This window comes from Camelus ferus, chromosome 12, assembly GCF_009834535.1.
Source record: "Camelus ferus isolate YT-003-E chromosome 12, BCGSAC_Cfer_1.0, whole genome shotgun sequence".
In the NCBI taxonomy this organism is placed as follows: domain Eukaryota; kingdom Metazoa; phylum Chordata; class Mammalia; order Artiodactyla; family Camelidae; genus Camelus; species Camelus ferus.
In genome coordinates this window covers 16,352,915-16,379,571 of record NC_045707.1, presented here as the reverse complement: position 1 = coordinate 16,379,571, position 26,657 = coordinate 16,352,915, and the positions used below count along the sequence as shown (strand labels likewise).

The 26,657-nt window shown below is 50.0% G+C and overlaps 1 protein-coding gene and 1 pseudogene across 9 annotated transcripts; one reads left to right on the top strand and one right to left on the bottom strand.

Moving 5' to 3' along the window:
* The first annotated feature begins 1,438 nt into the window (after positions 1-1,438).
* POU6F1 (POU class 6 homeobox 1) lies at positions 1,439-25,655 on the top strand. Of its 9 annotated transcripts, none has more exons than XM_032492826.1 (12): positions 1,445-1,704; positions 9,461-9,707; positions 10,164-10,256; positions 11,703-11,898; positions 15,487-15,608; positions 16,496-16,721; positions 17,251-17,504; positions 18,201-18,329; positions 18,958-19,161; positions 21,271-21,412; positions 21,974-22,142; positions 23,109-25,655. In XM_032492826.1, the coding sequence occupies exons 3-12, from the start codon at positions 10,209-10,211 to the stop codon at positions 23,452-23,454; spliced, it is 1,836 nt and encodes a 611-aa protein (XP_032348717.1). In that variant the 5' UTR covers positions 1,445-1,704; positions 9,461-9,707; positions 10,164-10,208; the 3' UTR covers positions 23,455-25,655. The 9 variants fall into 9 exon arrangements, with proteins under 9 accessions (XP_032348721.1, XP_032348725.1, XP_032348717.1 ...); XM_032492828.1 differs by lacking the exon at positions 1,445-1,704 and adding an exon at positions 2,297-2,614 and having other exon boundaries at positions 9,497-9,707; XM_032492830.1 differs by lacking the exon at positions 9,461-9,707 and having other exon boundaries at positions 1,439-1,704; positions 17,254-17,504.
* On the bottom strand, positions 7,560-8,552 carry LOC102517585 (annotated as a pseudogene).
* Positions 25,656-26,657: the final 1,002 nt, after the last annotated feature.

Below are 26,657 nucleotides of genomic sequence, written 5' to 3'. Positions count from 1 at the left end.
GGAACTGAACCTGAGCCCTGCTGGCCAGGCAAACTATGACGATGCCAGGCCTCTAGAGGACAGCTTCTGTGAGCGGGGCCTCTGGGTGTGAGCAACCTGCAGGGAACGCCTAGAGTGAAGGTCTGGAACCACCTGGTGCTGTCTCCGCCCTCCCCCGCAGTATCCTTCCTTGGGTGTAGGGGTGTGTGTGTGTGTAAGTAAAGGAACGGTCTAGGGTGGGCTGACGGCTCCACTCTCCTCACACTACCTCTAACTCATCTTTGCTAATCTCCTCACAGGACCACCACCAAAGCGTGTGGGGTGGTGGGGGGAGCAGTGAACGGGGGTAGGGGAGGCAGAGGGGAAGCAGCCCAGGCTGACCGCAGGCTGCCCCGATGTTGGGATCCACAGTCACTGGATTTAGAGCCTGTCTCCTCCCAATTCTCCCCCTCGTTCTTTCTCTTCGCCTTTGTTTTTCTCACTCCTTCCCCTTTTCATTTGTCAACTACTATTCGGTCCGTTTTCCCTCAGGCGCTCACGGTGCCTTTCCCTACCTTCCAGAGCCGTAGGTAAACCAAACCCTCCCCACCATCATCACCACCACCAAAGCAGAACGTTGTTTTTTATTCCTGGCCACAGAACTTTGTCTGTTTTTTACATTTCCTCGTCTACTTGGACAAGAAAGCTGGCAAGCCGTCTGTAGACAAGGCAGCCCATAACCGCTGGTGAGGGGAGGGTGGGGGTGGGAGAGCATTCGCGCCCTGGGTCCCTCCCACAGATGGAGCTGGGGCACGGCGGCTCCGGAGGTTGGTTGGGCGCTGGCTGAGTGATGTCTGAGTTCTCTCTCGTTTCTCGCAGTCGGGTCTCAGCCTGGGGCTTGGGAAAGGACTGTGAACTTGACTTTCAACGTAAAGGAGGACAACTGACTAACCTGGAGAGGAAAGGCGGCCGCTGGGAGTCACCACCGTCACCGCCCCAACCCCACGCTGACGGGAATGTGGCATCCCCAGTCCGGACTCCCGCGCTCCCGCTCCCACTCTCGCACCTTCCAAAATGAAACGACCTCAAGCGGCACCTCGGAGGGGGCTGCGTGACCCTCCCCACTGACCCTCCCCTCCGGTCCCGGGAGTGAGCCTCCCAGGCCTCCGGGGTGGCGAGGGGCTGAGGGTCCCCTCCCCACCCCCATCGCCCGGTCTCGGCTCCCCAGGTCCCCTCCCTTCCTCGCCCTCCCAGCCCGCCGCCCCCGGCGGCTGGCGCGCGCGGTGCAGCGTGCGGCAAAGCTCTTTGCATAAATTATGCTCATGACGCAGCAGCTAAAAAAATCCAAGTAGCAGAAGGAGGGAAAAAAGGGGGGGGGGAGGCCAAAGGGGGGGCTGTGGAAGGGGGAAAGGAGAAATATATATATACCTGACCGCCCCCCCCCCCACCACCCCGCTTCCCCTTCCCTCTTCCCGGCCGCCCCCCCCCCCCCTCCGCCCAGCGCAGCCCGTGGAGTCCCCTTCGGCTCTGCCCAGCCCGGGCTGGGGGCCCGGGGGCTGCGGCGGGTCCCGACCGGCTCCCGGGCCGAGCCGAGCCCAGCCAAGCCGCACTGGCTTCTTTGTCTGCGGGCGGCGGCAGCCCCGGCCCCAGCCCGGGTCCCCGGCCCCCTGGCCCGAGCTGTGAGATGAATCTCTAATCGGTGGCCGCCGGGCACCCGGGGCGAAGGCGGCTCGGGCTCGGGCTCCGGTAAGTAGCGGGGTCCGGGGCGGGGAGGGGTTTGCACGGAGGGGGAGGGGGCCGGGCAGGGGAGGTTTCGGGTTTGGTTAATATGCAATGCCCGTAATTAGCATAATTTATATATTTATGATAAAGAGAAAAAATGCCGCAGGGCCGGGGCGCCAGGATGCTGGGCCGGGGCGGCGGGGAGCTCTGGAAGTGGGATGGCGCGCAGCCGCCCGCCTAAGGCCAGAGACCCCGGGGGCCGCGCCCTCGCCCGCCTGCTGGCCGGCGGGGACCCAAGGAGGGGAGGGGGCGGCCGCCAGGTGGACCTCGTGGGGAGCCTGGACCTGGCCCCTCCCCATTTCTGACCTTGGAGCCCAGGTCGGGTACGGACCTTAGGGGACGTTCTTTACGCAGACCCCCGAGGCGACCGGGAGCGGATTCTGGCCCCTCAGAGAACCTGGACGCCTGGGTTCCCAGCGGTTAAGGTCAAATGAGGAGGCCAGAGCTACCTGTCACAGTTCTCCCCAGCTGCAGTCCATCGGGAGGAGTGGTGGGACTCGGGGTTAGGGACCTGGGTGCTGCTAGAAGGGTGGGGGAGTGGTGGGTGGGTCACCATTTAGCTAAGCATGAGCACTTCATAAATATTTAATAACATTATTATTAATAAATAGTCGTCATAATGGACCCGATATCCGCTCCCTGGATATTTGCACCTAGCAAGGCCAAGGGAGCCCCAGGGTGCCTTGGAACCTACACTTTAGTGTTGGGATCTCCTACTCATTTGTCGGTGGAAGCCTAAAATCTTTGCAGAACAACCTCTGCTGCGCGGCAGGAGAAAATAAAACGCGGTCGGGAAGCCTTCGTGGGCAAATGAAAAGAAGCTCTTTACAGAAATTTTGGCCCCATCTGATCTTCCAGATTCCTTGTTCTAAAAGTAATGGGCTGTTCCTCAATTGTTCGTAGACATATATCCCTCCTCCCTTTTCTTGGAATCTGATGCAGCCACCATTGACAAGCAGGGCCTTAAGAGGAGTAATTCCTTATCTTCCATTTTGATTGAAGTCCTGGGGCCTAGGGTGGTAGTTCTGTGACCTGGTACTTTGCATGTCTGGGGTAGAACTTCATTCATTTGTTCATTGGTCCAACAAAAATACCCACTATGTGCCGGCTCTGAATAATACACATAGAACTTCCCCTGTCTTGGAGTTTTAATTCCAGTTTGGGGCAGTATGGGTGGAGACAGACAGATCACAAACATGAAAACAAACAAGATAATATCATAGAGTGATTTTCTGTGTGTGTGTGTGTGTGTGTGTGTGTGTGTGTGTGTGTATGTGATGGGTTGTTCTCTTCTTGGAGGTACTACCTAGAAATTAAGAAATGAGTCAGAAGAAATTTGCTTCTCTAAAGGTTCTCTGCATTATGAAGGAACATGGGACAAGGTCACATCTCCCTTCCCCAAGATTTACTCACTGGAAAATCATAGTAATCTTACACATTTTTATAATGCTTTGCAATTAAAAACATTTTGATATATATGCTTTACTTCATTTAAAAATAATAGCAATAACAGTAACAAACAGTTACACAGTGTTTGCTGTATGCCAGGACCCTTACATAAATATTATTGATTTAATCCTCACAATCACCCTCTAAGCTGGGTTCTATGATTTAGCTCCATTTCACAGGTAAGGAAACTGAGGCTTAGAGGGGTTACCTGAAGCAGAAGCAGTACTCAGTCTGTGTCTTCTGTCTTTAAGCCCCAAGTTCTTTCTGTGTCAAAATGAGGATCAGGGAGGCCACAGAGGGAGTAGGACTCCCAAGAAACTGGCCATATAAAGGAACACTTGAGAATGAGGAGTAGGACTGGCACATTAGGAAGGGGAGAGTGTGACCAGAGTTCTCCAGAACTTAATACTACTTTTTTGAAATAATTTTAAAATAGGCCTAGTATTGGGAATGAGGTCAAAAAAATTGAAATAGAATATGTATTTTAAGGAGAAAGCAGGAAATATGAGGATGTTAAGTGATATGATCTAATTTTTTAATTTATGTTTTCAGCTCACATTCATTAACCTCTTTTATATACCAGGAATTATACGAGGCACTGGGATATGATACGTGGATAGGCCTTCTTGGTGCTTACAGTCTAGAAGGGGAACATACCTACTTTTTATTTTTCACATTTCATTTGCCCCCTCCCTTCACCCTGCCTGGGGTGAATCAAGTTTGGGCACGGGAAAGGGGGCAGGAAGAGAAACTAAATCTAAGTTTGTCCTTATTAAACTAGTCTTCACTGTTTGTCTAAGATTACAGTGGTAGGTTGGGAAAGGGGAAATAAGGTTGTTCACTACTTTCCTATCTTTTTCGTTTTCCCTTCCTTCTGGCCCATGTGTGTGCCAAGCGAGTCTACCAACAGCTTGGCAAGCTATTTTTCTCTGTCAGTGAATTGTGGGGACAGGTGTGTGTGGTAAATTAATAAATTTAGTCTGAAGCAGAACTGAGAGCTCCCATTTTCCAGTGTATCCCGATCCTTGGGGGCCAGAGCAGCTCCCATCAGCCTTCCTCCCACTTCCTGAGTGGACACTTGGTGGGATGTCAGGAGGATAGGGTTCTGGGGCAGGTGGATGTGGCCTTGAAGTTTGAATGTGCCATTGACTCTTGTGCCCTTGGGCAAGTCATCTGACCTCTCTCTACCTCCATTTTCCCGTAGGTAGAAGTGGGGATCATAGTAAGAACAACATGTTAAGCATTATACTTATGGTCCCGTATCATCATTATAACAACCCCATAAGGCTTGCCCATTTAGTCAACATTTTAAAGATAAGGAAATTGAGTTACAAAGAGACGAAATCATTTGCCCAAAATCACATGGCTATTTCATGGCCAGCCTGGGATTTGTTCTAGGTTTCTTCCTAAGCGAATACCCTTACCTCTCTTTGATCCTCAACTTTCTCATCAATAAAAAAGAGGGATAATAATAGCTAATTATTCTTATGTTTTGTACAGTAATTCCAAGGTAAACGCTCTTGTTATTTATCCCTGAGAAAACAGATAAGTAAAGTAACCCACCTACCTGGGGTCTGTTGCTTCAGTATGTTGCTCTATGGTCTCATGCTGCTGTCAAAATTGAATAACAGTAGTTAACATCTATTGAACCCTTATACAATTTATTACAACTCTATCCCCATTTCAAATATGGTAACTGAGGCATAGAAATGGTAGGTCCTTGTCCAAGGTCTCACAGCTAGGAAATGGTGAAACTGAGAGATGAATGAGATGACCGAGATGAACTGGGAGTTCCTAACTGCTCTACTAAGTTGAAATGAGGTAATGTATGTACATTTTCACAGTGACTACCATCTTCTGAGCACTTACTATGTGCCAGGAGTTGATCTAAACGTTTTACATGCATTAATTCACTCAGTAACCATAATAGCCCTATGAAGTAGGTGCTATTACTCTCACTTTTACGGATGAGAAAACTGAGGCACAGAGGTTAAATCATTTGTCCTGAGTCCCACAGTGAATGAATACCAAAGCTGAGCTTGTGAACCTGAAAGTCTGTTTCCAGAGAGTGCTCACTGTAATACTATGGGCAAAGGGGCTGGGTCCCGATAAACTGTCGATGATGATTATTTTTCAGCAGGTGGGAAGTGAAATCTGTATCCCGGGGCCAGAAATGGAGAAGGGTGGGAGGAAAACCCATCAGGCAATGACAATTGAAAGAGGCAGCAACGTTCATGGAGTCTGGCAATTTAAGAACCAGGCAGATAATGCTTGTATGCAGGAGGGGATGTCGTGTTCCTTTACACCAGGCACTACAGAATCATGGACCAGGGTGATAGTGATAAGAAGTCAAAGGGATTCTCCATTAGAAGGGACAGCTAACAGGATGTGAAGGAGTAAATACAGACATAAGAGAGAAGGCAAGGATGATGGTAAGGTTTTTGGCCTGCGCATCTGTGGAAGGATGAAGCTGCCATTTATAGAGATGGGGAAGGCTGCAGGCAGGTGGGGCAGGTTTGGGGTGGAAATCAGGAGCTTGGTTTTGAATATGTTGAGTATGAGATGATGTGAGCAATCAGTAGGCAGTTGGAGATATGAGTCTGAGGTTCCTGGGTGAGGTCCAAGCTAGGGAGTTAACTTGGTAGTTGTCAGATTTGGATGAGACCATCTTGGGAGCAGGTGATGAGTGAATTGTCTGCAGTAACCAGCTCAGCCCTAGCTACCAATCTATACTAGTCTCTTGCTTCCTGTACTCGTGGTCTTTTTAAATGGCAGCTCTGCAGGAGGTAAGTGGGTGCACAGTTTAAGATATAAAAGTGGTGTAGAGCTAGAGATGCTGATGTCAACAAACAGCCTAGCTTGAGAGGACTATAATGTCGAAAATCTGAAAGGTAATTTCCCATGACAAATGTTAACTTTCTTTCAGTTCAGCCTAACCAGCCATTCCTTCACTTCACACAGAGTACCCTCAGCCCCCAAAATGACTGTATGATGAGAAGGTATTTTACACCTTGGAAACCTCAAGCATATTAAGTGTAAAGGGAATGATTAAAAACACAGAAATGAGTCTGAGTTAAAGATCTGAATCCTATACAACAAATTCCATTTTGCTCTACATGGCACAAGATTTTTCACACACTACAAAATTTCGTGCCTGAAACACATGCCACCCTGGAACAAGGGGCAAAGGACCACACCAACCTGTATTAGGTGTTCCTTCTGTGGATTCTCTACCAGCCTCTGTCCATCCACCAGGACACTTAAACATATGTATTGTAGTTACCTTTTTATTTCTTTGACTCTCATATTAGACTGTTGGCTTCTTGACAAACCTGGGGAATGTGTTTTTCCCCCCAGCTGTATCCCCAACACTCAGCACGTACTAGCTGCTGAAGTTTTTGTTGAATAAACAAAGGATGAAGCATTTCAGGACTTTTCTTAGTAGGATCTCAGGTTATTTTAGGGGGTTCTGATTTGTTTGAGATTTCCCAGTGCTCCCCCTGGGGGCCTTAGCAGTTCCAAAGCAGTTCCCAGAGAAGAATGATAAATAGAACCAGGTCCTCTCAATCTCCTCCCATGAAAGTCCTGGATAGTCCTGGACCTCTGGATTTTTGGGGTATGGGAAAATGCCTCTGCACCCGTAATTCCAAAGTTGCCCATGTTTTTAGATGATAGCACAGGAAAACCAGGGACAAGTGAGCCATCTGTAACCCTTGCTAGGTTTGATTCAGGTGTTTTTCACACTCAATTCACGGGAGAAAGAAGGCAAAAGGGGGGCTCTGGCTGGGTACTGTTTCCTGTCCTAGATTTAACCAGAGCGGCTCTGATGTGATTTGTGTGTGTACCAGAGTTCTACTGCTGGGGTGATCGTAGGATCCCCTTCTTTTAAAGCAGACAGCTGATGGTCTGTCTTCACTGCTGTCAGGCTGTGGACATGGCATCACGAGCTCAAAGGAGGCCATCCAGACATGCTATTTATCACAATAATGGGGTGAAAACCCTAAAGCCCCTGGGATGAGCCAACAATTGCACTCCTAGGTGTATACCCCAAAGAACTGAAAACAAGTGTCCCAACAAAAACTTGTACACAAAGATTCATAGATGCACTATTCACAATAGCCAAAACATCCATCAGCTGATGAGTGAGTACACACAATATGGTATATCTATACAATGGAATTTTTTTGACATATGAGTTTAATTACCTGCTAGACCATCCAAATGGAAATATGTGATAAATGGATAGAAATAAGTGTCATAAAATGAGGAGAGAGGCAGGTGTTTTTAGACCCATTTAGGTTTAGACACTCACCTGGTTGGACTATTTTTTAACATTTACAATAAAACTTTTGACCATAATAAACAAAACAATGTATTAAAACTGACTTACAGAATTGTCCAAATTTTAAAAAATCATTACATAAGTTCTGTTTATATTACTTAAGTGTTGCTTATCCAAAATACTGAATTTTCATTTTAGAACTTGGTTTATAGTTAGATAACAGAGTGTTCTACATTGATGTTTATCAGGACACCTTTCTCTAAACCCTAGTGGTTTATATCTTCTTTAAAATGTATAAGTACCTTTTTATTATGTTGTCATTCTCAGAGGTATTCTGGAGAAAAAATTATGAATTACACTTCTATAAATTCTTCTCCATTCCTGTTATAATGTAGCAAGTTCCCATGTACCCAGTAGTGATCTGTCAAGGGGGTGAGTCTCAGTTTCTTGTTGTTTTCAGACAGAGCAGCTTACAGAGTAACATCTGGCTACAGCTCCTCCACTTCCTTATTAACAGCGGTAACTGGGACAGGTCATTCTTTGAATGATACATTTTGACTAGTTTTAGCCTCTGAAGAAGGTCTTCTTTCTCCTGAATCTCCTTCACCAATTTTGCTTTTTCTTCATTTCATCCTTGTTTGGGAAGATTCTCAGTCACAAAATCATTTTGGAGACCCCTGCCCGACACAGTATCCAGTGACTTAGATTCACATGCATTGATGTCCTGCAAAGTATTTTTCAAATATGTATTTTCTTCTAATTCACTCTGTGTTTAAGTTTTTCTTGAAATTCCAGTTTTATTTTGTTGAAGATGCTGGTTCCTCTGAAAAGATCTGATCATTTTCTTCATTCTCAACTTTACAACACTTTACCATGCCACTTAATTAGAGGAATTAAATGAAGATCTTGTTTTCCTTAATTGTTCTCTAAGTGTTGCACTCATGGATTGTTTTCTTGAACTCTTCATGTGGGGAGGATTAACACAGGCCTGTGGATCACTGGGTAGAGTAATCCAGACAGCTGAGTCTGATGGGCTTTCCATCTTACGAATGAAATCTTGGTTTACCTCTGCCTCTGCCATCCCCAGAGAACACGGAAGCCTGTACTGTGGAGTTTTATCCAGCTATGAAAAGGAATGAAATACTGACATATGCTACACCCTGGATGAACCTTGAAAGTATTCTACAAAGTAAAAGGAGCCAGATGCAAAAAGGCCCCATATGTGTGATTTCATTTATATGAAATATTGAGAATAGGCAAATCCATAGAGAGGAAGCAGATTATGGTTGCCAGGGGCTCAGGGTCAGCAGAGAAGGGGAGTAACTGCTAATGGATTTCCTTCTGGATGATGAAAATATTCTGGAACTAAATGGTGGTGCCAGTTGCACAACATTGTAAATGTACCAAGTTCCACTGAGTTGTACACTTCAAAATGGTAAAAAAAAAAAATAGTGAATTTGATGTTATGTGAATTTTACCTAAATCAATAAAATAACAACAAAAAAAGGAAAACAAATGAAGCAACCCCAGGGGTAGAAGAGGAGGAGGCAGGGAAGGGGTGAAGAATCCAGAACACTTCTCCGAGCTTAGTGTCCTCGTCTATAACACGGTGATGATAATGCCCCCATCCCCCAGCGGCATGAGTAACACATGAGTTCATGTACCATAGAATGCTTTGCTCAGCACAGAAGGCACTCAGAATTAGTACTGATTGCCTTCTTTTCTCTCTAAGTGTCTAAAACTACTTGTCCCGTTTATTATGCCTATTTTTCTTTCTTTTTTTTTTTTTAAGTGACTTTTTTGGGAGGGGTAATTAGGTTTTTTTTTTCCTTATTTATTTCTAAAAAATTTTAATAAAGATACTGGGGGTTGAACCTAGCACCTCATGCATGCTAAGCATATGCTCTTCCACTTGAACTATATCCTTACCCCTATTACCTCTATTTCTTGTGACTGTGGTTTGCGACTCCAGACAACCTGTTCTCACAGGGGCTCCTCTCATTCCTTCTCACTGCATGTGGAAAGGCTGCTCCACCATCTGGGATGTTGTCCTGCCTCCTGTGTCAAAGGCCAGGATAGTTCTTGGGCCACTACTGCAGAATCACCTGACAGCTGGTTCTGTGGGACCCACCTGTTGAATCAGACTCTGGATTACAATACAGTACAATACTGCACAAACATCTGGAGATGCCTGGTCTGGGGGAATCTGGAGGCCTGCATTTTTAATGTGTTCCAGGTGATGATCAAGCACATTAAAGTTTTGAAACACTTGTTTTAATTTATTCCTGTCTTTACCATCTCTTCCAGGAAGTCCACTCAGACCCCTCCCCTGAGAAGTGCTCTGATACCCAGTGTGCTCCTTACCTCTGTTTCTGAGTGTCTGGGTCAAAGTCGCCTTGGGTTCTGCTGGGTCTGCTCTTTCCCATTGGACTGGAGGACTCCTAGGGACAGATGCCTGGCCCTCTCTTTCCTCTTGTCACCCTGGTTCCTCCAGAATGTAGGTTTTCCTTGGACGCTGTAGGAAGTGAGACACTTCAGTTTTAAAATCCTTAGAATCCTGTCTCCTTTACGTCTACAGATACCTGGGGAACTTAGCTTCTCTCTCTTCCTACCATTCTATGTCTGATTTTGTGGAAATGGGATTACTGTGTCACATCAGCCTTTGCTTTTCCCATCCCGTCTCACCCCACAGGATGTGCTAGGTGTGGGCCCGCCCACCCCATCCTGATAAGTGACCATGGATCCTGGAGCTGGGCCAGATTCATCTCTGACTGTCAATGAGCAGGTATCTTCTGGGGCAGGAAGAGGTGGGGAGTGAGGGTGATGGGCCAGGGGGGCATGGGCAAGGGCGAAGGCTCCACAGCACCCCTCGTTGTTTCTTACCAAAGTTCACTGTCATCTCACCGTCCAGATACAGTTGCCAGCTAGGATGTCTCAGGGGCTGGGTTTGGGGATTTAAGCTGTGACTTTAAAAAGTGAAATGAAAATGTGCAAATATGTAAACGTTTACATGGGGGAGGATTTGAATGTCAGGTAATTTACTCTGTTTTCTTCTTGCTTATCTATCATTTTCTATTTTTTCTTGCAATGACCTTTTATTACTTACATAATTTTTAAAAGGAGTAAAAAGATGAACATCTTGAAAAATGTTACTGGAGTGAAGTCCCTCCTAGGTCAAGTTTGAGTCAGAAAGGGAACTGCTCTTGGGGGTGATTTCATTCATACTCTCCTAATGGGTCACATTGTTGCTTTTTTCTGGTAGAGTCTCCAGCCTGGATCCAGTTTTCAGGCTTAAGGAGGGTGTTGTGGGAGTGGCTTCCAGCCCAGGCCAAGTGCAGACAAGGCTTGACACAGAGCTTTTTAATGTACAGGGTGTCCCCGATTCTTGAATGGCCCAGTTGGAAGCATTTTAGTACTGGAGGGAGAACGCTGAGTGCTGGCTGTTGGAGCAGGAAAGAAGAGCCAGTGTTCCGGGGAGGCCTGGGGGCTGCCTGCCTGGCTGGGTGGGGAGGCTCCCCTCCAGGGCGGAGCAGGCCCCCCGCAGATGGTGCAGCTGGAGACGGAGGCCCAGGGGGTACAAAGCTCCAGTGCAGGAGGGCCCTCCAGAGACTGCGTCTTCAGGATTCCTGACCTTCACTTCAGGAAATTCACTTGCAGGGAAATCTTGACCTTTACCTCAGAGTTTTGAAAGTAACGGTACCATGAGCTTAAAAATTACTCATCATTGTGGAGCACCCGTTTTCCACTCCTTTACCTTTGAGGGAGCTTCTGTCATGTTTCAGGGGACATGTAGAGGGATTTGCTTCTTGTCCCAGCTTGAGCTGTGGATCCTGGGTCAGGGGCCTTCACAACCACACTCCAGTATCCTCGCAGCCAAGGAGACATGCTTGCAAGGCTGTGGGAGCGGCCTTCTGCCACTCCCTGAACTGAGTCCAAGAGAGGGAGCAAACAGAACTGTCCCCGAAATGTCCAGAAATGATTGGCTCTGTGGGGTGTTTTTTAGCTCGTGTCAGGCCCTTTCCCTGTCTTTCTCCTAGCCCCTCCTTGCCTGGAATCAGCGGGCTGCAGTCTGCTCCCGGCCCTGGACTTCCCGCAGAGCACACCGTCTTTGGGGCGGGAGGTGGACATCCTGAAATGCCCACTCTTCTCTCCCCCAACCATAGGCAGAGCTCTGGCTCCAGAGGGCTGTATGGGCTCTCCCCTTAGCAGTGTCCCCGTCCTCTGCTTGCAGGTCATCGTGATGTCAGGCCACGAGACCATCCGAGTGCTGGAGGTTGGAGTGGATGCCCAGGTCCCTGCTGAGGAGGAGGGCAAAGTGCTGGAGGGTGTGGCCGCCGAGGGCTCCCAGAGCGGAGGCCCTGAGGAAGCCGGGGAAGCCGCGGGTGAAGCCGGGCCAGACAACCCAGACTCCTCCACGGAGGCAACTGGTACGAGGCCACTGCTCCCATCCAACATGGCTCCCCCGGAGTCCCTTCCTGTGTTCCTCGTGCCAGCATGAACCCCAGGGGTCCAGGTGGCTTTAGGGCCTTGTCTTCCTGTCCACTGGACAGCCTCTGGCCACAGCCCGTGCTCCTGGGGCTAGCTGCACTCCTCATCCCTGGCACTTTAGTTCTGGTTTCAGTCACTTAGAGACCTAAACTGGGATGGTCAGGGTGAGGTGGGAGGTGGGTGCTCAGCCGTGGGGATTGAATTAAGCTCAGAGAGGTCTCCTAGGTCTAAACTAGACCCTCAGGCCCAATGCAAAGAGGACTAAACCTTCAGGATCCTACTAACCCTTCTAAATCAGTACCTTTTGTGGTAGAGCTGGGAGGTCCCAGGAGTTGGGGATGGGAGGGCATCTTGGACTAGCATGTATGTCAGGAAGGGCCTTGTAGAATCCCAGCTCCTTATTCCCAGCTGAGCTAGCACGAGTCCAGCCTGGTGGACTTCTTTCTGCAAAGATGATTTTTGGGTGTAAAATTGATTCTCCTGCATGGGGAATGGATATGGCCGATGGACTCATGCTGTCTCCACTAATGACCCTGCAGTACAGCTGTGAGAGAGCCAGCGCTGTTCTAGAAGCTGGCACAGGTACTGGGTACTGCTCTCTGGACACAGGGAATCCTTTCATTGACTTTCCTCATTAACACCTTGCAGAATAGACATCTCCTGGGACCGCCCTTGCCAATTCCCCAGGAGAGCCCTGATTCATCTCCCCTTGCCTTCTGCTGTACTTCGCCCCTTCCCTAGATTGGAGATCTTGTGGGGGGAGTTGGGTAAGAGGAGGACCCAAGAAGAGAGCAAGGAGAACAGGCAACTCCTTAATGAAACATCTGCAAGATCTCACCTCCCCTGCTCTACTTGCAAATCAGTTTGCAGACTCATTTGGGACCCCAGTAACCTGGATTATTTTTCTCCTTTTGAGTAAAGGAGTGACAAGAGACACAGCCATTTCCCCTGGAAGTGTTCTGCTTCCGTGAGCATTTGCAGGATGAGTCAGCACCTGTTCCCATGGGCCAGTGCCTGGAGGGCAGGCAGGCACAGGCAGGCAAGAGAAGGACTCTCCGTCTCAGCCACCCTTTCCATTCCTGCCCATTGTGGGGAGGGAGCCTCTTTTCAGAATATTTAGGCAATTTCCCAGGTTATCCCTAGTGCCCCAGCTTCCCTTTTGACCCTTTTATCTGTCTTCCGTATCTTATTTCTTCTGGTGCCTTAATTCTGCTCCTTATCCTACACGTAAGCATGGGTGTTCATGGCAGTGTGCATCTTCTTCCAGAGGTTTGTATACTTAAACCTTTCCTGAAAGTCTTCTTTGTAGAGGAATTTTAGTCATTGTCAAGAAGGTAAGGGCGGTATTTTGATGGTACCTCCTAAGAAGCTGCCAGCTTAAATTGTGGCTTTGATGGAACGTTTCTGGGTATGTAATACTGAGAAGTGTTTCCTCTTAAAACAAAACTAAATAATAGGACACTTTTTCAGGATGAAAAAATGATCTAGTGATTTGTGTCACTCTAAGTTATTACCTAGACCTTGTCACACATACGTATTTTTATAGGTGTGGCCACTGAGGGCAGACTATGTAATATGACACTTACCACTGTATTATTTCATATTCCATGTCCTTTGTTGACAGATTCACCCACCTGATTCTGGTTTTGGCTATTATCAAACTATCAAGTTTTTCATTGTCATAAACAGTGCTGCTTTGAATGGCCCTTTAATTTTTTTTTTCTTTGAAGTGTGGTCCACTCAAATTCCTTTTGAAGAGAAATCAGTGACATAGGAGGAAGTCATCACATGGAAAAATACAAAATCTTGCCATCAATGAGAGGAAAAATAACTGGTTGTAAGGTACTACATGTGCCTGTTAAGCCCGAAAAAGTAAATAAATAGCGATAAAACCTAAATTGGGGGAGGGTATAGCTCAAGTGGTAGAGTGCATGCTTAGCATGCATGAGGTCCCGGGTTCAATCCCCAGTGCCTCCTCCAAATACAAATAAATGAATAAACCTAATTACCTCCCCCTCATAAAAACAAAGAAACCTAAATTGGGTGGCAGTGTGGAGGAACAGGTGCATTGCTGATGGTTCTGTAAATTGGTTCAGTCTTCCTGAAAAGCAGTCTAGCAGGAGGCTGCAACAGCCCTAAATGTATGCAAACCTTTAGACCCCCATGGTTCTACATTGGAAATACATCCTAATAAAATGACTCATTTCTTCAGATGTAAGCTTCCATCACATTCCCATTTCCTCACCTTCCTTTTTAGGTTTCATTACTTTTTGTCAAGCAAAATGTTTTTCAAATTTTCAAAGGTTTAGATTATCCTTATCTTCTCTGATTTTTTTTCAGTAGTTAGACATGCATCTTCCCTTCACAATGGAGATGAACCTGCCATTTTGTTTTCTTTAGTATTTTATAAGGCTTTTGTGATTGCTTGTTTGTTTCTCTCATTCCTTAAACAATCTGAATTTTTAAGTTATATACTGTGAACAGTCTAGTCCTGACTTAAGTTGGTACCTTTCCAGATTAAAACATGGTCTGGGGAGTGCGGGGTTCGAAGGTTTTCCAGTTCAGTGGTTCCCACCTTGTCTGTGTGCTGTATCTCAAGGGAGCTTAAAAGAAAAAGGAGAGATGCGAGGTTCCTGGCCTCTGTTCCTGGACATTCTGACTCAGTAGGCCTGGACTAGGCCCTGGAAACCTATGCCCAGCCAGCATGAAGAAGCCACTGACTTGGTCCAGCACCCAACACCTAGACTGCCTTTAATGTCTCACCATATGTTAAATAATAACCCCTTTCTGCATTGTTGTGTGGTTTTGAAGACATTTCCTGGTAGGAGGTCCCAATACCTAACTAAATCAAGGGAACAAGAAGAAGCTCTCACCTGGGTGAAAAGCTCCAGTTCCTGGGAAGTTCCTTTAGAAGCTCCTAGAAGCTGCTCATCCAGACTTCAGCTCTCAGGGGATGGCAGAGAAAAGCTGCCTGGCCTGGAGAACCCCTGTGACCCTGAGTGTGGCCAACACATGTCCAGTTTTCAGGGACTGCTACTTCCAAGACTTCACCCTGCAGGAATCCTGGTCCCTTCCCCAGGCCAGCATCTGCATCCAAAAAGTAGCTTGAAGGTAGGGTGAACAACGATCCAGTTGCTGGATGAGCCAATCAATCCCATTGATTCTAGCTGCTTCTCTCCCCACACATGTTCATTTCTACTGCTGATGTGTTAGGTCCTGGGGTCCTAGAGAGCCAGGAGATGAGAGACTGATACCCGAGTGTGCCTGGGCCTGCATTTTCTTTACCCAGATGTGGGAAGAGGGTGACCTACCTTCCAGGCCCAGCACAGGGTTCTCCAGCCTCTTATTCTCACAACCAGTAACTTTTGGGAAGCTGCCTCTTCCGGCCATGGAAGGCCAGCAGTTGGTCTCAGGTTATGCAGAAATACACTGTGGGGCCGAGAGTTATCGCTTCAAGCTGCAGACAAGACCCCTCCACTCACACCAGGCTCTCTCCTTGTCCTGCTTTCTCCCAATGCCACGTGAAGTGAAGTCACTCCCCGGGATGCCTCCAAGCCCTGCCCCTGCAGTTGCCACCTTCAGCCAAGCTCCATGCCAGCCTCAGGCATCGCAGACCCTAACGCCACTGGCTGTACAAGCTGCCCCCCAGGTAAGGGCCGCCCCAGGGAGCTGGACAGAGGGCAGTGGGCAGGAGCAAGGCATGGGACGGCCAACATGGGCTGACCATGGGATCTGGGGACTTCATAAGGCAGGACAGGGAAGGGGCTGTGGCTTGAGGTGGGGAATCTCCTACTAGGTGCCCTTGGCCTCTCCCCTGCCCCAGATCAGGCCCACTGGGAAAGCAGATCTGCATTTGCCAGGTGATCTCCTGGGTCCAGCAGAGATTATAGAGATTACCTGAACTCTGTCAAGCCATCTAATGACTAAATGGATGAATACCCTCATCAGCCCCTCTAGGGATCCCTGGAGGAGTTCATGGATTGTTCAGTCCTCATTTAGACCTGGGGGCAGCCCCAGCGCAGTGAGAAGCTGCCTCCAGGATCCTCCAGGCATGCTAAGCTCCCTGTGACCCTTCACCCCATGCACAGACCTCCAAAGCCATCAAGACCATCAAGAGTATCCTCCATCAGAGCTCCTCAGAGGCCTCTGTGGGTCTTAACCACTTGGTTCCACCAGCCCCATCCCCTCCTTCCTGGCCACAAAGCGTTGGTCCTGTGGACAAGGGCCCAGGGAAGGCTTGGGAGGCAACAGACTGGTGGAAGAGGCCTGTGCATCCTTTCCTGTCCTTGAGCAGGACTGGACCCTGTCCCTGATTTGGGCTGCTTCTTGGAAGACAGGCTAGTCCAGTCCAGGTGCCCCCTTGGGGTTGGGCCTCCAGCTAGGGCTTGTCTCCCTCCTGCCCTCATGCAGCCTTCTCCCACTGCCCTCAGAATGCTTTGTGTGTGCTCAGCTGGGTCTGAGAGACCCGGTGTTTGCGCTGTCGATGTTGATTTTTTATTTTTTCTTTTCTTTTTGAAATCTTGTTTGCCTTTGCAGGTCTTGACTCAGGAAAACTTAGCCACAGTTCTGACAGGAGTTATGGTTCCAGCAGGGGCAGTTACTCAACCTCTTCTTATCCCCATCAGTATTGCAGGTCAAGTGGCTGGGCAGCAGGGGCTGGCCGTGTGGACAATTCCTACAGCAACCGTGGCTGCCCTCCCAGGACTGACCGCTGCTTCTCCCACGGGGGGAATTTTCAAGCCACCTTTAGCCGGTCTCCAAGGTAACAGCAACTCTCCCCAGGACTGCACCAGGCCCCCCACCACCCTACACTACCATCCCTGCACGTGTGCTTGCCATGTTGGACTCAAAACCCGCGGCCCTCTCAGGGCGACAGCCCTGGCGTCTGGATCTGGTGTCCCAGGCACCCAGCCACAGAGCTGCTGCACCACCTCGGGACTCTAGGCCATGACACCATGCTGGCCCAGCTGGCCTCTCTTCCTTCAGCCAACTGTCTGAGACTGCCCCTCTCTCCCTACGCCAGAACTCACCCCATGACCAGCCTCCTGAGAAGGAATGCAAGAAGATTCAACTTCTGGTTTTGAACCTACACAGCTCCAGGCCCAAGGGAGGGGGGATGAGAGATGTTGGCATGTTTCGTCCCTGCAAGGATCAAAGGAACCACAGCTGCCTGTCCCCCCGCCCCACTGCCCCAACCCCCCTCTCGTTCTTGTGCCAGATCCCTTGGGATTGGAGCCGCCCTGGGCTGCAGCTAGGCATTTGAGCACTTCTGTCTCTGCCTTGCTCCGTAGCAGCTGCCGTGCTGAACGCCACTCTCCCGGCACCCGTCCAAGCTGCCCCACCGACACAGGCCTCCTCGCCCGCCCAGCCCCGACCACCAGCCCAGCCGCAGACGTTGTTCCAGACCCAGCCGCTGCTGCAGACCACACCTGCCATTCTACCGCAGCCCACTGCTGCCACTGCTACTGCCCCCACCCCCAAGCCAGTGGACACCCCCCCACAGATCACCGTCCAGCCTGCAGGCTTCGCATTTAGCCCGGGAATCGTAAGCTGCCGCCCTCACCCAGGGCTGACCAGGGATGGACCGAATCCCCGGCCAAGGGTGGACCTGACCCTTCCCGCAGGGGAGGACGGAGGTGGAGGACCAGCCCCCTGAATACGGCTCTTTTCCAACACTTCAGCGGAGATGGGCTCCTTCTGAGGCCTTCTCCCTGCAGCTGCCAGCCTGTCCGTCCCAGACAAGCAGACAACCTCTGCCAAGAGGGCTGGGAAAATCCTCCAGAACCTGAACCACCTGGACCAGCCTTGGAGGGTGGGATGAAGTCTGGGGATTACGACTTCGTGAGCTGTCGCTAAGGTGGAGTCAGAGGCTCACAGCCCCATGCGTGTCTATCTAGTGCGGCTTCTGGCTTGGCAGTGGAGCTGTTAGTTGTGACCAGTCACATCTAGTTAGATGTGGCTAGAGTCACTCAGCCTCTGCAGTCTGGCCCTTCTACTCTCTCAGGCCTAGCCTGAAAGGTTAGCCGGGGTTCCTCCTCCAGAACTGTGGCCCCACCCTTCCCTGCTGTCCCATCTGCCCCTGGCCCCGGACACTATTCAGCTGGTGGACCTGGGCCTGCAGCCCACATTCACATCTGCCAGCATCAGTACCTCCCACCCCGATACCCTCAGCCCTCTTCCCTCTGCCTTGGGCTCTTTCTCGCCCTTTGGCCTCTGAGCAAAGCTCTTCCTCCACCCACAGATCAGTGCTGCTTCCCTCGGGGGACAGACCCAGATCCTGGGCTCCCTCACTACAACTCCGGTCATTGCCAACGCCATTCCCAGCATGCCGGGGATCAGCAGTCAGATCCTCACCAACGCTCAGGGACAGGCAAGTGGTCAAAGCCAGGCCGAGGGGTCGGGACTGTGGAGACACTGGCTGGGGGGAGGGGCAGGACTTGGACTGAGAGTCAGAGAAACTCAAACAGGGTGTTGAGCTGCTGTTCATACCTCCTGTATGACAGCTCTCTGCTGATGCGGAGGCCGGGCAGGGGCGGAGCCACCGCCCAGCCCTGGCGGTGCTCACTCTCCTTGGAGGTTCTCGTCTACTGAGCACTCACTTTGTGTCCAGATGGTGCTGGGTGCTTTCTCATACATTAGCTCACTTTGTTTTGAGTACACACCTATCAGGTGGAGATTTTTATTCCATTTTACAGAGGAGAAGGCTGAGGTTCAGAAAAATTAGGCCACACAGTTAAAATGTGGCAGAGCAGGGATTCATTCACATCCAGGTCTGTCTGAATCCACATGCAGACCTTTTCCTGCTCCACCACTGCCCTGGAGATAGAATAAAGCAAGCAGCCTCTAGCATGTGAATATTTCACTTTATTGGTGAGGAAACTGAGGCCCAGTGGGTTAAGTGATGTGTCTAATTCCCTTCCCCTGCCAGTGTGGAGATTTGGGTTGGGGGTGGAGTTGGACGCTGCCCTCACACTTGGGGTCCCTGTGCTTCCTCCCAGGTTATTGGAACACTTCCGTGGGTAGTGAACTCGGCTAGCGTGGCGGCCCCAGCACCAGCCCAAAGCCTGCAGGTCCAGGCTGTGACCCCCCAGCTGTTGTTGAACGCCCAGGGCCAGGTGATTGCGACCCTGGCCAGCAGTCCCCTGCCTCCGCCTGTGGCTGTCCGGAAGCCAAGCACTCCTGAGTCCCCTGCTAAGAGTGAGGTACAAGGACTGGGTTAGGGGATGGGGGCAGGCAGTGCTATCTGGCCTGGCCTGGGTGGCCTCCCTCCAGACTGTGGGCAGGACAGCATTATTCTCTGAAGCCACTGGGAAAGCAGGGCCCCTCCTCAAAGTGGGGGGGAGGTTCCAGGGTAGAAGGCCCACATGGGTCCACAGATGCTCTACCCAGGAAAACAGCACCCCCACCCCCACCTACACACACCAAAAATGTAGATGTTCCCTCAGAGGCCAGTGCGATTTTGAGAAGCCCGGGGAGAGGTGGTCAAAGTAAGCTGGGCCTCAGTCAGCTCCAGGAGGAACAAATGGCTGGAAAAGCCCTGGAGGTTCATTCTGCAGCCCCTTCTTCTTCACCCCTTCATCCTTCCAGCCCTCTACTCGGTACTATGGCTTTGATCATCCATTTATGTGTTCACTCTAGGAGCAGGTTTGGAGTGCCTACTAAATTCCAGGTGCTGCAGATAGATGCATGTGGTAGCCTCAGGTAGGCCAGTGTCGGAGACAGTTGCAGGTCAGCGTGACAAAGGCCGTGATAGGGGCATGGCAGGGTGCTTTGGGAACCCAGAGAAGGGAGCTCTCAGCAGACTGGGGAGCTCAGCAAGGCTTCAAAGAGGAGGGACATTGAACTAAAGGGATGCGTTGGATGAGAGAGTATTCTACCTTTGCAAAATTGCAGGAAATACAGTGTGCCAGAGCAGAGGTTCTCAAACTTCAGTGTGCCACAGAACCAGGAGGCCTTGTTGGAGTACAGGTTCCCAGGCCCCACCTCCAGAGTCTCTGATTTAGTAGGTCTGGAGTGAGGCCCAAGAATCACATGTCTAACCAGTTTCCAGGTGATGTTGAGGCCCATGGTCCTCACATGTGGCATGCTGCTTCCCAGCTTCACTGAGTAACCTCTTCGCCTCATCTTTAATGGAAATCATAAGAGTATCAACTTCACAAGGTTATGAATGTTGAAGAGTTATATTACACACAATGCAATTAACACCCTGGTACACAGAGAGCACCTGGAAAACGATGCTTTTACTGTTATCACTAGTATTAGGTAGGGGGAGTCACGGAAGGGTTTTTAGCAGGGAAGCAGCTGATTAGATTTGCATTAAAAGAACTCCCTCTGTTATCCTGGTCGAATCAAGCATTGGACTGTGGTGAGACTTGAGTCATTGTCCTTATTAGGACACAGCTTAAACAATCCCAGCCAGAGACAAGGAGCTCTGAACTGAGGCCAAAGCCCGGGGGCGACAAGGGACTGACTTGAAGCTGCCAGGAGGTGGAATCTGGGGAGCAGGACCCATTCTACAGAAATTTGCACTTTTCAGGGAGCTTTAAAGAAAAATCATACTAAAAATGCTAATTTCACATATTTACAGTTTCTCCTGATTATAAATATGATACATGGTATTTATAAAAATTCCTACATTATGTGTGATGCCAAAAAGTAAAAAAATCTCTTTTAACTCCACTTCCAGGGATGACTTCTATTGACAGCTTGCTTTATATGCCTCAAAATTTTTTTCCCTGAAAATTCATGTCTTTTCTAAAGGAATTATTCCATAAAAATTGTTTTTCACCTTACATATATATTTTCACTTAGCACTGTGACTCAGGTTTCTTTCCATGGCAGTAGTTAAGAGATATACCTTATTCTTTTTAATGGCTGCACAGTATCTGAATATAGGGAGGTCTCAGAAGTCATTATTAATGGACCTTTGGGGCATGGAGGCTTTAGAATCAGGTTTAGGTTTCTCCTTTGAGGGCAGAGATTTGATAGCGGTTATCTTAAGAGCGAACACCTGTTGGGGCTTTGACCCAATGTGTTTTTGAACCTTTCTGAGCCTCTGACCTGCCCATGTGGTAGGTGGCTATAAGACCGTGGCCTGGGGGGCATGTTCTATGCTTATTTTAGAGCTCATTATCATTGGGTGGGTGCTAATGCGTAGCCTCTGGTGTTGCTTTTGATGGGGCACAGATAGGAGTGTGCTGGATGAGTGAGGATTTCATGCCCACTTTTGCCCTGCCTCTGGTCCACCCAGAGGCTCCAATCCCCTGAGCCAGGCAGGCAGGCAATACAGCTTATTGGCTCTCTTCTCATAGGTGCAGCCCATCCAGCCCACGCCAGCCGTGCCCCAGCCTGCTGTGGTCATCGCCAGCCCAGCCCCAGCGGCCAAGCCATCTGCCTCTGCTCCCATCCCAATCACCTGCTCAGAGACCCCTACTGTCAGCCAGTTGGTGTCCAGTAAGTGGCTCCTGGAGAAGGTTGTGGAGAAGTGGAGAGGCATTTATTCAGATACCCCCACCTCATCAGATGCTGTTCTCCTTAGTAGACTTCCTAGAGTCCTAGGGGAAGGGCAGAGGCCCATTGCCAGGAATTGACTTTCTTATTCTCATTCCTGTGGAGCTGGATTCTATGTATGACGATGGTGGAGGCTGCTTAGCCAGCTGTCTGGCTGCTTTTCTGAGAAGCCAGGCCATTGGCTGTCTCTCCTTTGGTCTCTCACCCAGTATTTGAAGAATGTGGATGGCCAACAGGTGTGCCTGGGGCCAGGCGTGGGGAGGATGGGGGAGGGCAACAGTTAGAGCTGGAAGAACTTGAAAGTAGACCTCTGTCTCTAGATACACTAGTCCCTGGCCCCTTTCCCCTGAGTCTTATTTCTCTTGGGGACGGGAGTGATGAACATCTTAAGGGAGCACAGGCTTTGTGCCAAATGTCCTTGTCCCTCACTACTGCACCAGGTTATGTAAGCAGTGATGACGAGCTGTCTTACGCACTCACCTCTGCCCCCTTCCTCTGGCCTAGAGCCTCATACCCCAAGTCTGGATGAGGATGGCATCAACTTAGAGGAGATCCGGGAGTTCGCCAAGAACTTTAAGATCCGGCGGCTATCCCTGGGCCTCACGCAGACCCAGGTGGGTCAGGCTCTGACCGCGACAGAAGGCCCAGCCTACAGCCAGTCAGCTATCTGCCGGTGAGTGAGGCTGCCCTGGCCAAGGTCAGGGCGCTCATAGGGACCCAGGTATCTGGCCTCTTTCCATATTCTCCCTTGTTCCTGCCTTCTCACAGACAAGGAAGGATAGCCATGAACACCCAGAGTAGCCAAAGTCTTTCTGAGAGCCCTGTGAAGTTTATCCTCCAATCCTGAGCATTTATGTCATCTTTTTTGATAACCCAGGATCCTAATCCATTTAGGAATCGTAGAGGGAAAATAGTACAGCTTAGGAAATTAGTCACAAAAGTGGGAACTTTAATTCTGGCTTGGTTCTCAGCTGTAACACACCATCACCCACATCAGGCTCCCATCTCCCCCTTGTAGGAGGCATAGCTATAAAGTGATGGAGCTGATTTTTCTGTGTGCAGATACTGGTTCTGGTGCCAGTATCAAAGGAGGGGTAGCGAAGGGTTTCAAAAAAGAAAAAGCACATGGCTCTGGGATGGCTGAACAGTTTCATCTGCCTGCCAACTCTTTAGATGAGACTAGAGTGACTGTTAGACTACAGTGCCCAGTTGGAAATTCTGTGGTCAATCTGAGCTCAGCCAGAAAGAGTAGTCTGACTTAGGGCTGCTGCAGTTGGAGGAGGACAGCACTTCTGACATTTATTTGCCATCTCTGGAGGCCTCTGGAGATGACTCCTCAAAGGACCTCACTCATGTGGGTGTGAAAGTTCTGGAGTGTGTTCATAAAGCAGTTGCACTGTTATCATTGCACTACTGAACTGAGGCCAGGGGAGTGGCCTCCTGTTAGGACCTGGGATACAGGACAGTCTGAGGAGTCTGGGCTTGGCCCAGGCAGGGGTTCTGGGCCTGGGTGGTGAGGGGAACACTGAGTATAGCCTCACCAGCCCTGAGAGGAGCAGCCCCTTGCGGACAGCGTTCACGTCCAGTGTGGGGAGTAAGACCCTCTCACTGTCCCCTCCTGGGCTTGGGTCGCCTACAGGTTCGAGAAGCTGGACATCACGCCCAAGAGCGCCCAGAAGCTGAAGCCAGTACTGGAGAAGTGGCTGAATGAAGCCGAACTCCGGAACCAGGAAGGCCAGCAGAACCTGATGGAGTTTGTGGGAGGCGAGCCATCCAAGAAACGCAAGCGCCGCACCTCCTTTACCCCCCAGGCCATAGAGGCTCTCAATGCCTACTTCGAGAAGAACCCGCTGCCCACAGGCCAGGAGATCACCGAGATTGCTAAGGAGCTCAACTATGACCGGGAGGTCGTGCGGGTCTGGTTCTGCAACCGGCGCCAGACCCTCAAGAACACCAGCAAGCTGAACGTCTTTCAGATCCCTTAGGGCTCAGCCCCCAGCCCCCGGTCCCAGCACTTTGTACCTTCCCTTGGCGTCCAGCTGCCGCCCCGGTCCTTCTGCCGCGTGCGGCTGTGTTCGTCCTGGGTCGTGAGACTCCACTGCGTGCATGTGCGTCCGCTGCCTCCCCGCTCTCCCCATACAGTGCACATCCTGGGGAGGGTGGCGGGGCCCACGGAGACCTCCAGACTTGGGACTGGTCACGCCAAGGGAGGGGATTTGTGGTGTCACTTAAAGAAGCACTTTGCTAACGTGGTTTTCAAAGGGTGAATTCTGGTTAGGAATCAGAAACTTCCTGTCTTTGGGGCAGGGCTGCAGCAGCCTCGAGGCTCGCTGGCCTTTAAATGTTGTTTTTCATGACATTCTTTTTCCACTCTCTCTCCTCCTTTGCTCCTCTGTGTGAGTGTGGCAGGTACGGCAGCTTGTCCAGTGGAAACACAGCCTCACCCACCCACACTTTGCCTGCAGGCACACTGTCCCCCGAGGGAACCCAAGAGATGCAGTTCTGAAAAGTATGATGTGCTGCTTAGAGGGTCAGACTGAGTGTCTGCCTTGAACTCAAGGTCAGAAGGTTCCCACAGCCCTGGGGCCAGAACATGTGATGTCCTCTCCCTCCTTTCCTTGATTCCTTTGTGGGGAAAATTGCACTAAAGCAGAACCTTTTCTTTTGTAATCCATGTTGGAAGGAAGCAACAATGAACTCTAGCTGTCCTGGAGTTAACCTGGGTTTACAGCAGGTTGGGAACTTAAAAAATAAGGTCGTCCTCCCAGATTTTAATCTGATCCCTGCCCATGGATATCTCCGCATCAGAACGGTGTGGTTAAGAGAACTTGCAGCCTGGAAAATCCCCCTGCCCAAGTAATCAGGCACACGGGAGAAAAATGAGGAAAGGAATGCTGACTCTTTCTCTGTCCTCATACTCACCCACAACCCAGTACTGGGGCCTTCTCAGAAGCAGCAGATTAAACAAGAAGCCAGACAGCAAGGCCCTGGGGAAAAGCCAACATCCAGAAAGAGCTGATGGCAGCCCAGGATGGTCTCTTTGTGGAAGGTGACTTAAGTCTAATTTTCTTTGTAATTTGAAGTCTTGGATACTGAAGGAGAAATCTTATTTTGTCCTGAGTCTTAGACCCTGTGTTTGTGTAAGCAATCCACCCAGTGCTCTTCTGAGTTAAGAACATCCCTGGAGCAGACTGGGTTTTGCCTTCAGAGAGGGTAGTAGCTATGGTACATTGGGAGTTGGCCTCTCCGAGCTGTTAAGTGAGTTTCCCAGCCTCATGGTGGCTGGACAGTCTCTGGAACTCAGCATGTGCCTCCAGGAGGTCAGGACAGCACTGAGAGGGTGGCTGGGCTGAGCCCAGACCTGCCATGTAGATTATACTTAAAGGGCCACAAGTCACAGGGGTCAGCCACCCCCTCTTTTCCCAACTCTTATTCTTACAGAGCCAGGTGTCCAGCAGCTGCCCTCCACTGCACCTCACAGATAAACCCTGAAGAAGTGACGGCCCAGCGGGGGCACATCGCCACCTGTGTCGCTCACTGGCGCAGAGCCTGGTCTAGCTGTGTTTCCCTTCCTGCCTGCAGCTGGTCCCGCCCAGGCCATGCAACACCAGTGTGGCCACCCTCCTGGTAGCCCTGCCAGTGAGAAGGCAGTTGTGTGTCAGATTGTCACACACACACACACACGCACACACGGGTGAGGAAGCAGGTGGGCACCTCGCCTGCCTCAGCCTCCCAGGAGACAATGTGGAGGTTTCACACTCAAGTTCAGTCTCAGTAAGATGATGAGCTCACTTGAGAGGGATGTTGTAAACAAGTTTTCAGTAAGAATAGTTCGAGGGCCAGAGTTTGCAAAGGATTCAATGACTCATAGTTCAACTAATTAGAGAGACAGGTTTTTACCTTCAAACCCTTGTGTTCAGGTATGCTGCCTTTTTTGGGAGAGACAAGCAGATAGTGGCCGGTGCCCTGGGAGGAGCATGTAATCCCGGGCGTGTCGATGGCAGTGGATACACTGGAGGACACCGTCTGTCCTGTGTCATGGCGGGAAGAAGCTGACGAGCTGCTGCTCTAAATTAGTCCTGTCCGTGCTTTCTCAGCTCCTCCTGCAGCTAAATCTGTCTTCCCAAGGCTGAGCTAGGACTAAACCATTTCCTTCTCTGCTGAAAGGATGGGTTGGTCTCTCAGAGGAACAATTCCAGGGGCAGAATATTTGCAGGTCAAATTCCCCAAGCAATGGGGTGCAGGGTGTCCCTGAATTGCCGCCAACCTGATCTCTGCTCTTGTTCCCCCACCCTAGGGCCCCCCAGGCAGCAGCTATGGCCCTGAGGTAGATTTTTTGTTTTGTTTTTATTTTTGTTTGGGGTAGCATCAGGCTTGGAAGGGAGTTGATATCAAATTTGTTTTGAAAGCCCCTTTCTGGTTACAAGCAAGAGCTCAGTGGCTCCTTTACCTTAGAAAGGCAGGAGAAAGGGCAGACAGGGCTCAACTGTTTGCATGTGGTTTTGCTTGTTTTTGTTTTAAAGACCAAAACTTCCTACGGCTTAATGAATCAGCTGGGGCCTATGACCCTGCACTAATCATGGCATCTTATCCAGGGGAGGTGGGGGTACCCAGGGAAAAAATTCGGCCAAATGGATTGAGGAACACGTTTGAATTTGGAAAGAGACACCCTGATGTTCTTGTGTCCTTAAAAATCCTATCACCTTCCTATGCCTAGATTCCCTTCCTGTCTCATAGGCCAGGCTCTGACACTGAGGTTCTGACTGCAGACACGGGACAAAGTCCGCTGAGAGCTGGAGTAAGGGGTGGGGAGGGGAGGGAGGGGGAGAAGCACTTGATGTAGTTGTGTGGAATAAACAGTATTTTTTCTTTTGTACTGGTCTGCTTGTTTCTCTTTTACTTCTCGGGGTGATGTAAGGGAATCTGTGTCAGAGACCAGGGCAGGAGCTGCCTTTGCTGTCAGAGCTTGTAGCCTGGACAGTCCCACTGCAAGAGCGCAAGGGTCAGTGCCCTGGGGAGTCCTGGAAGTCCCAATTCAAACCTGGCCTCCCGGGGCATTGTGAAGCTATGCTTATCATGAAAGGGGGCTAGAACTTTCACAATCAGCTGGATTTACGCTTTATAAAACTTTGGATATATGGTTAAGTGGGTCTTCATTTGTTCTCTTTCCCAGGCCTTCAGAGGTCAT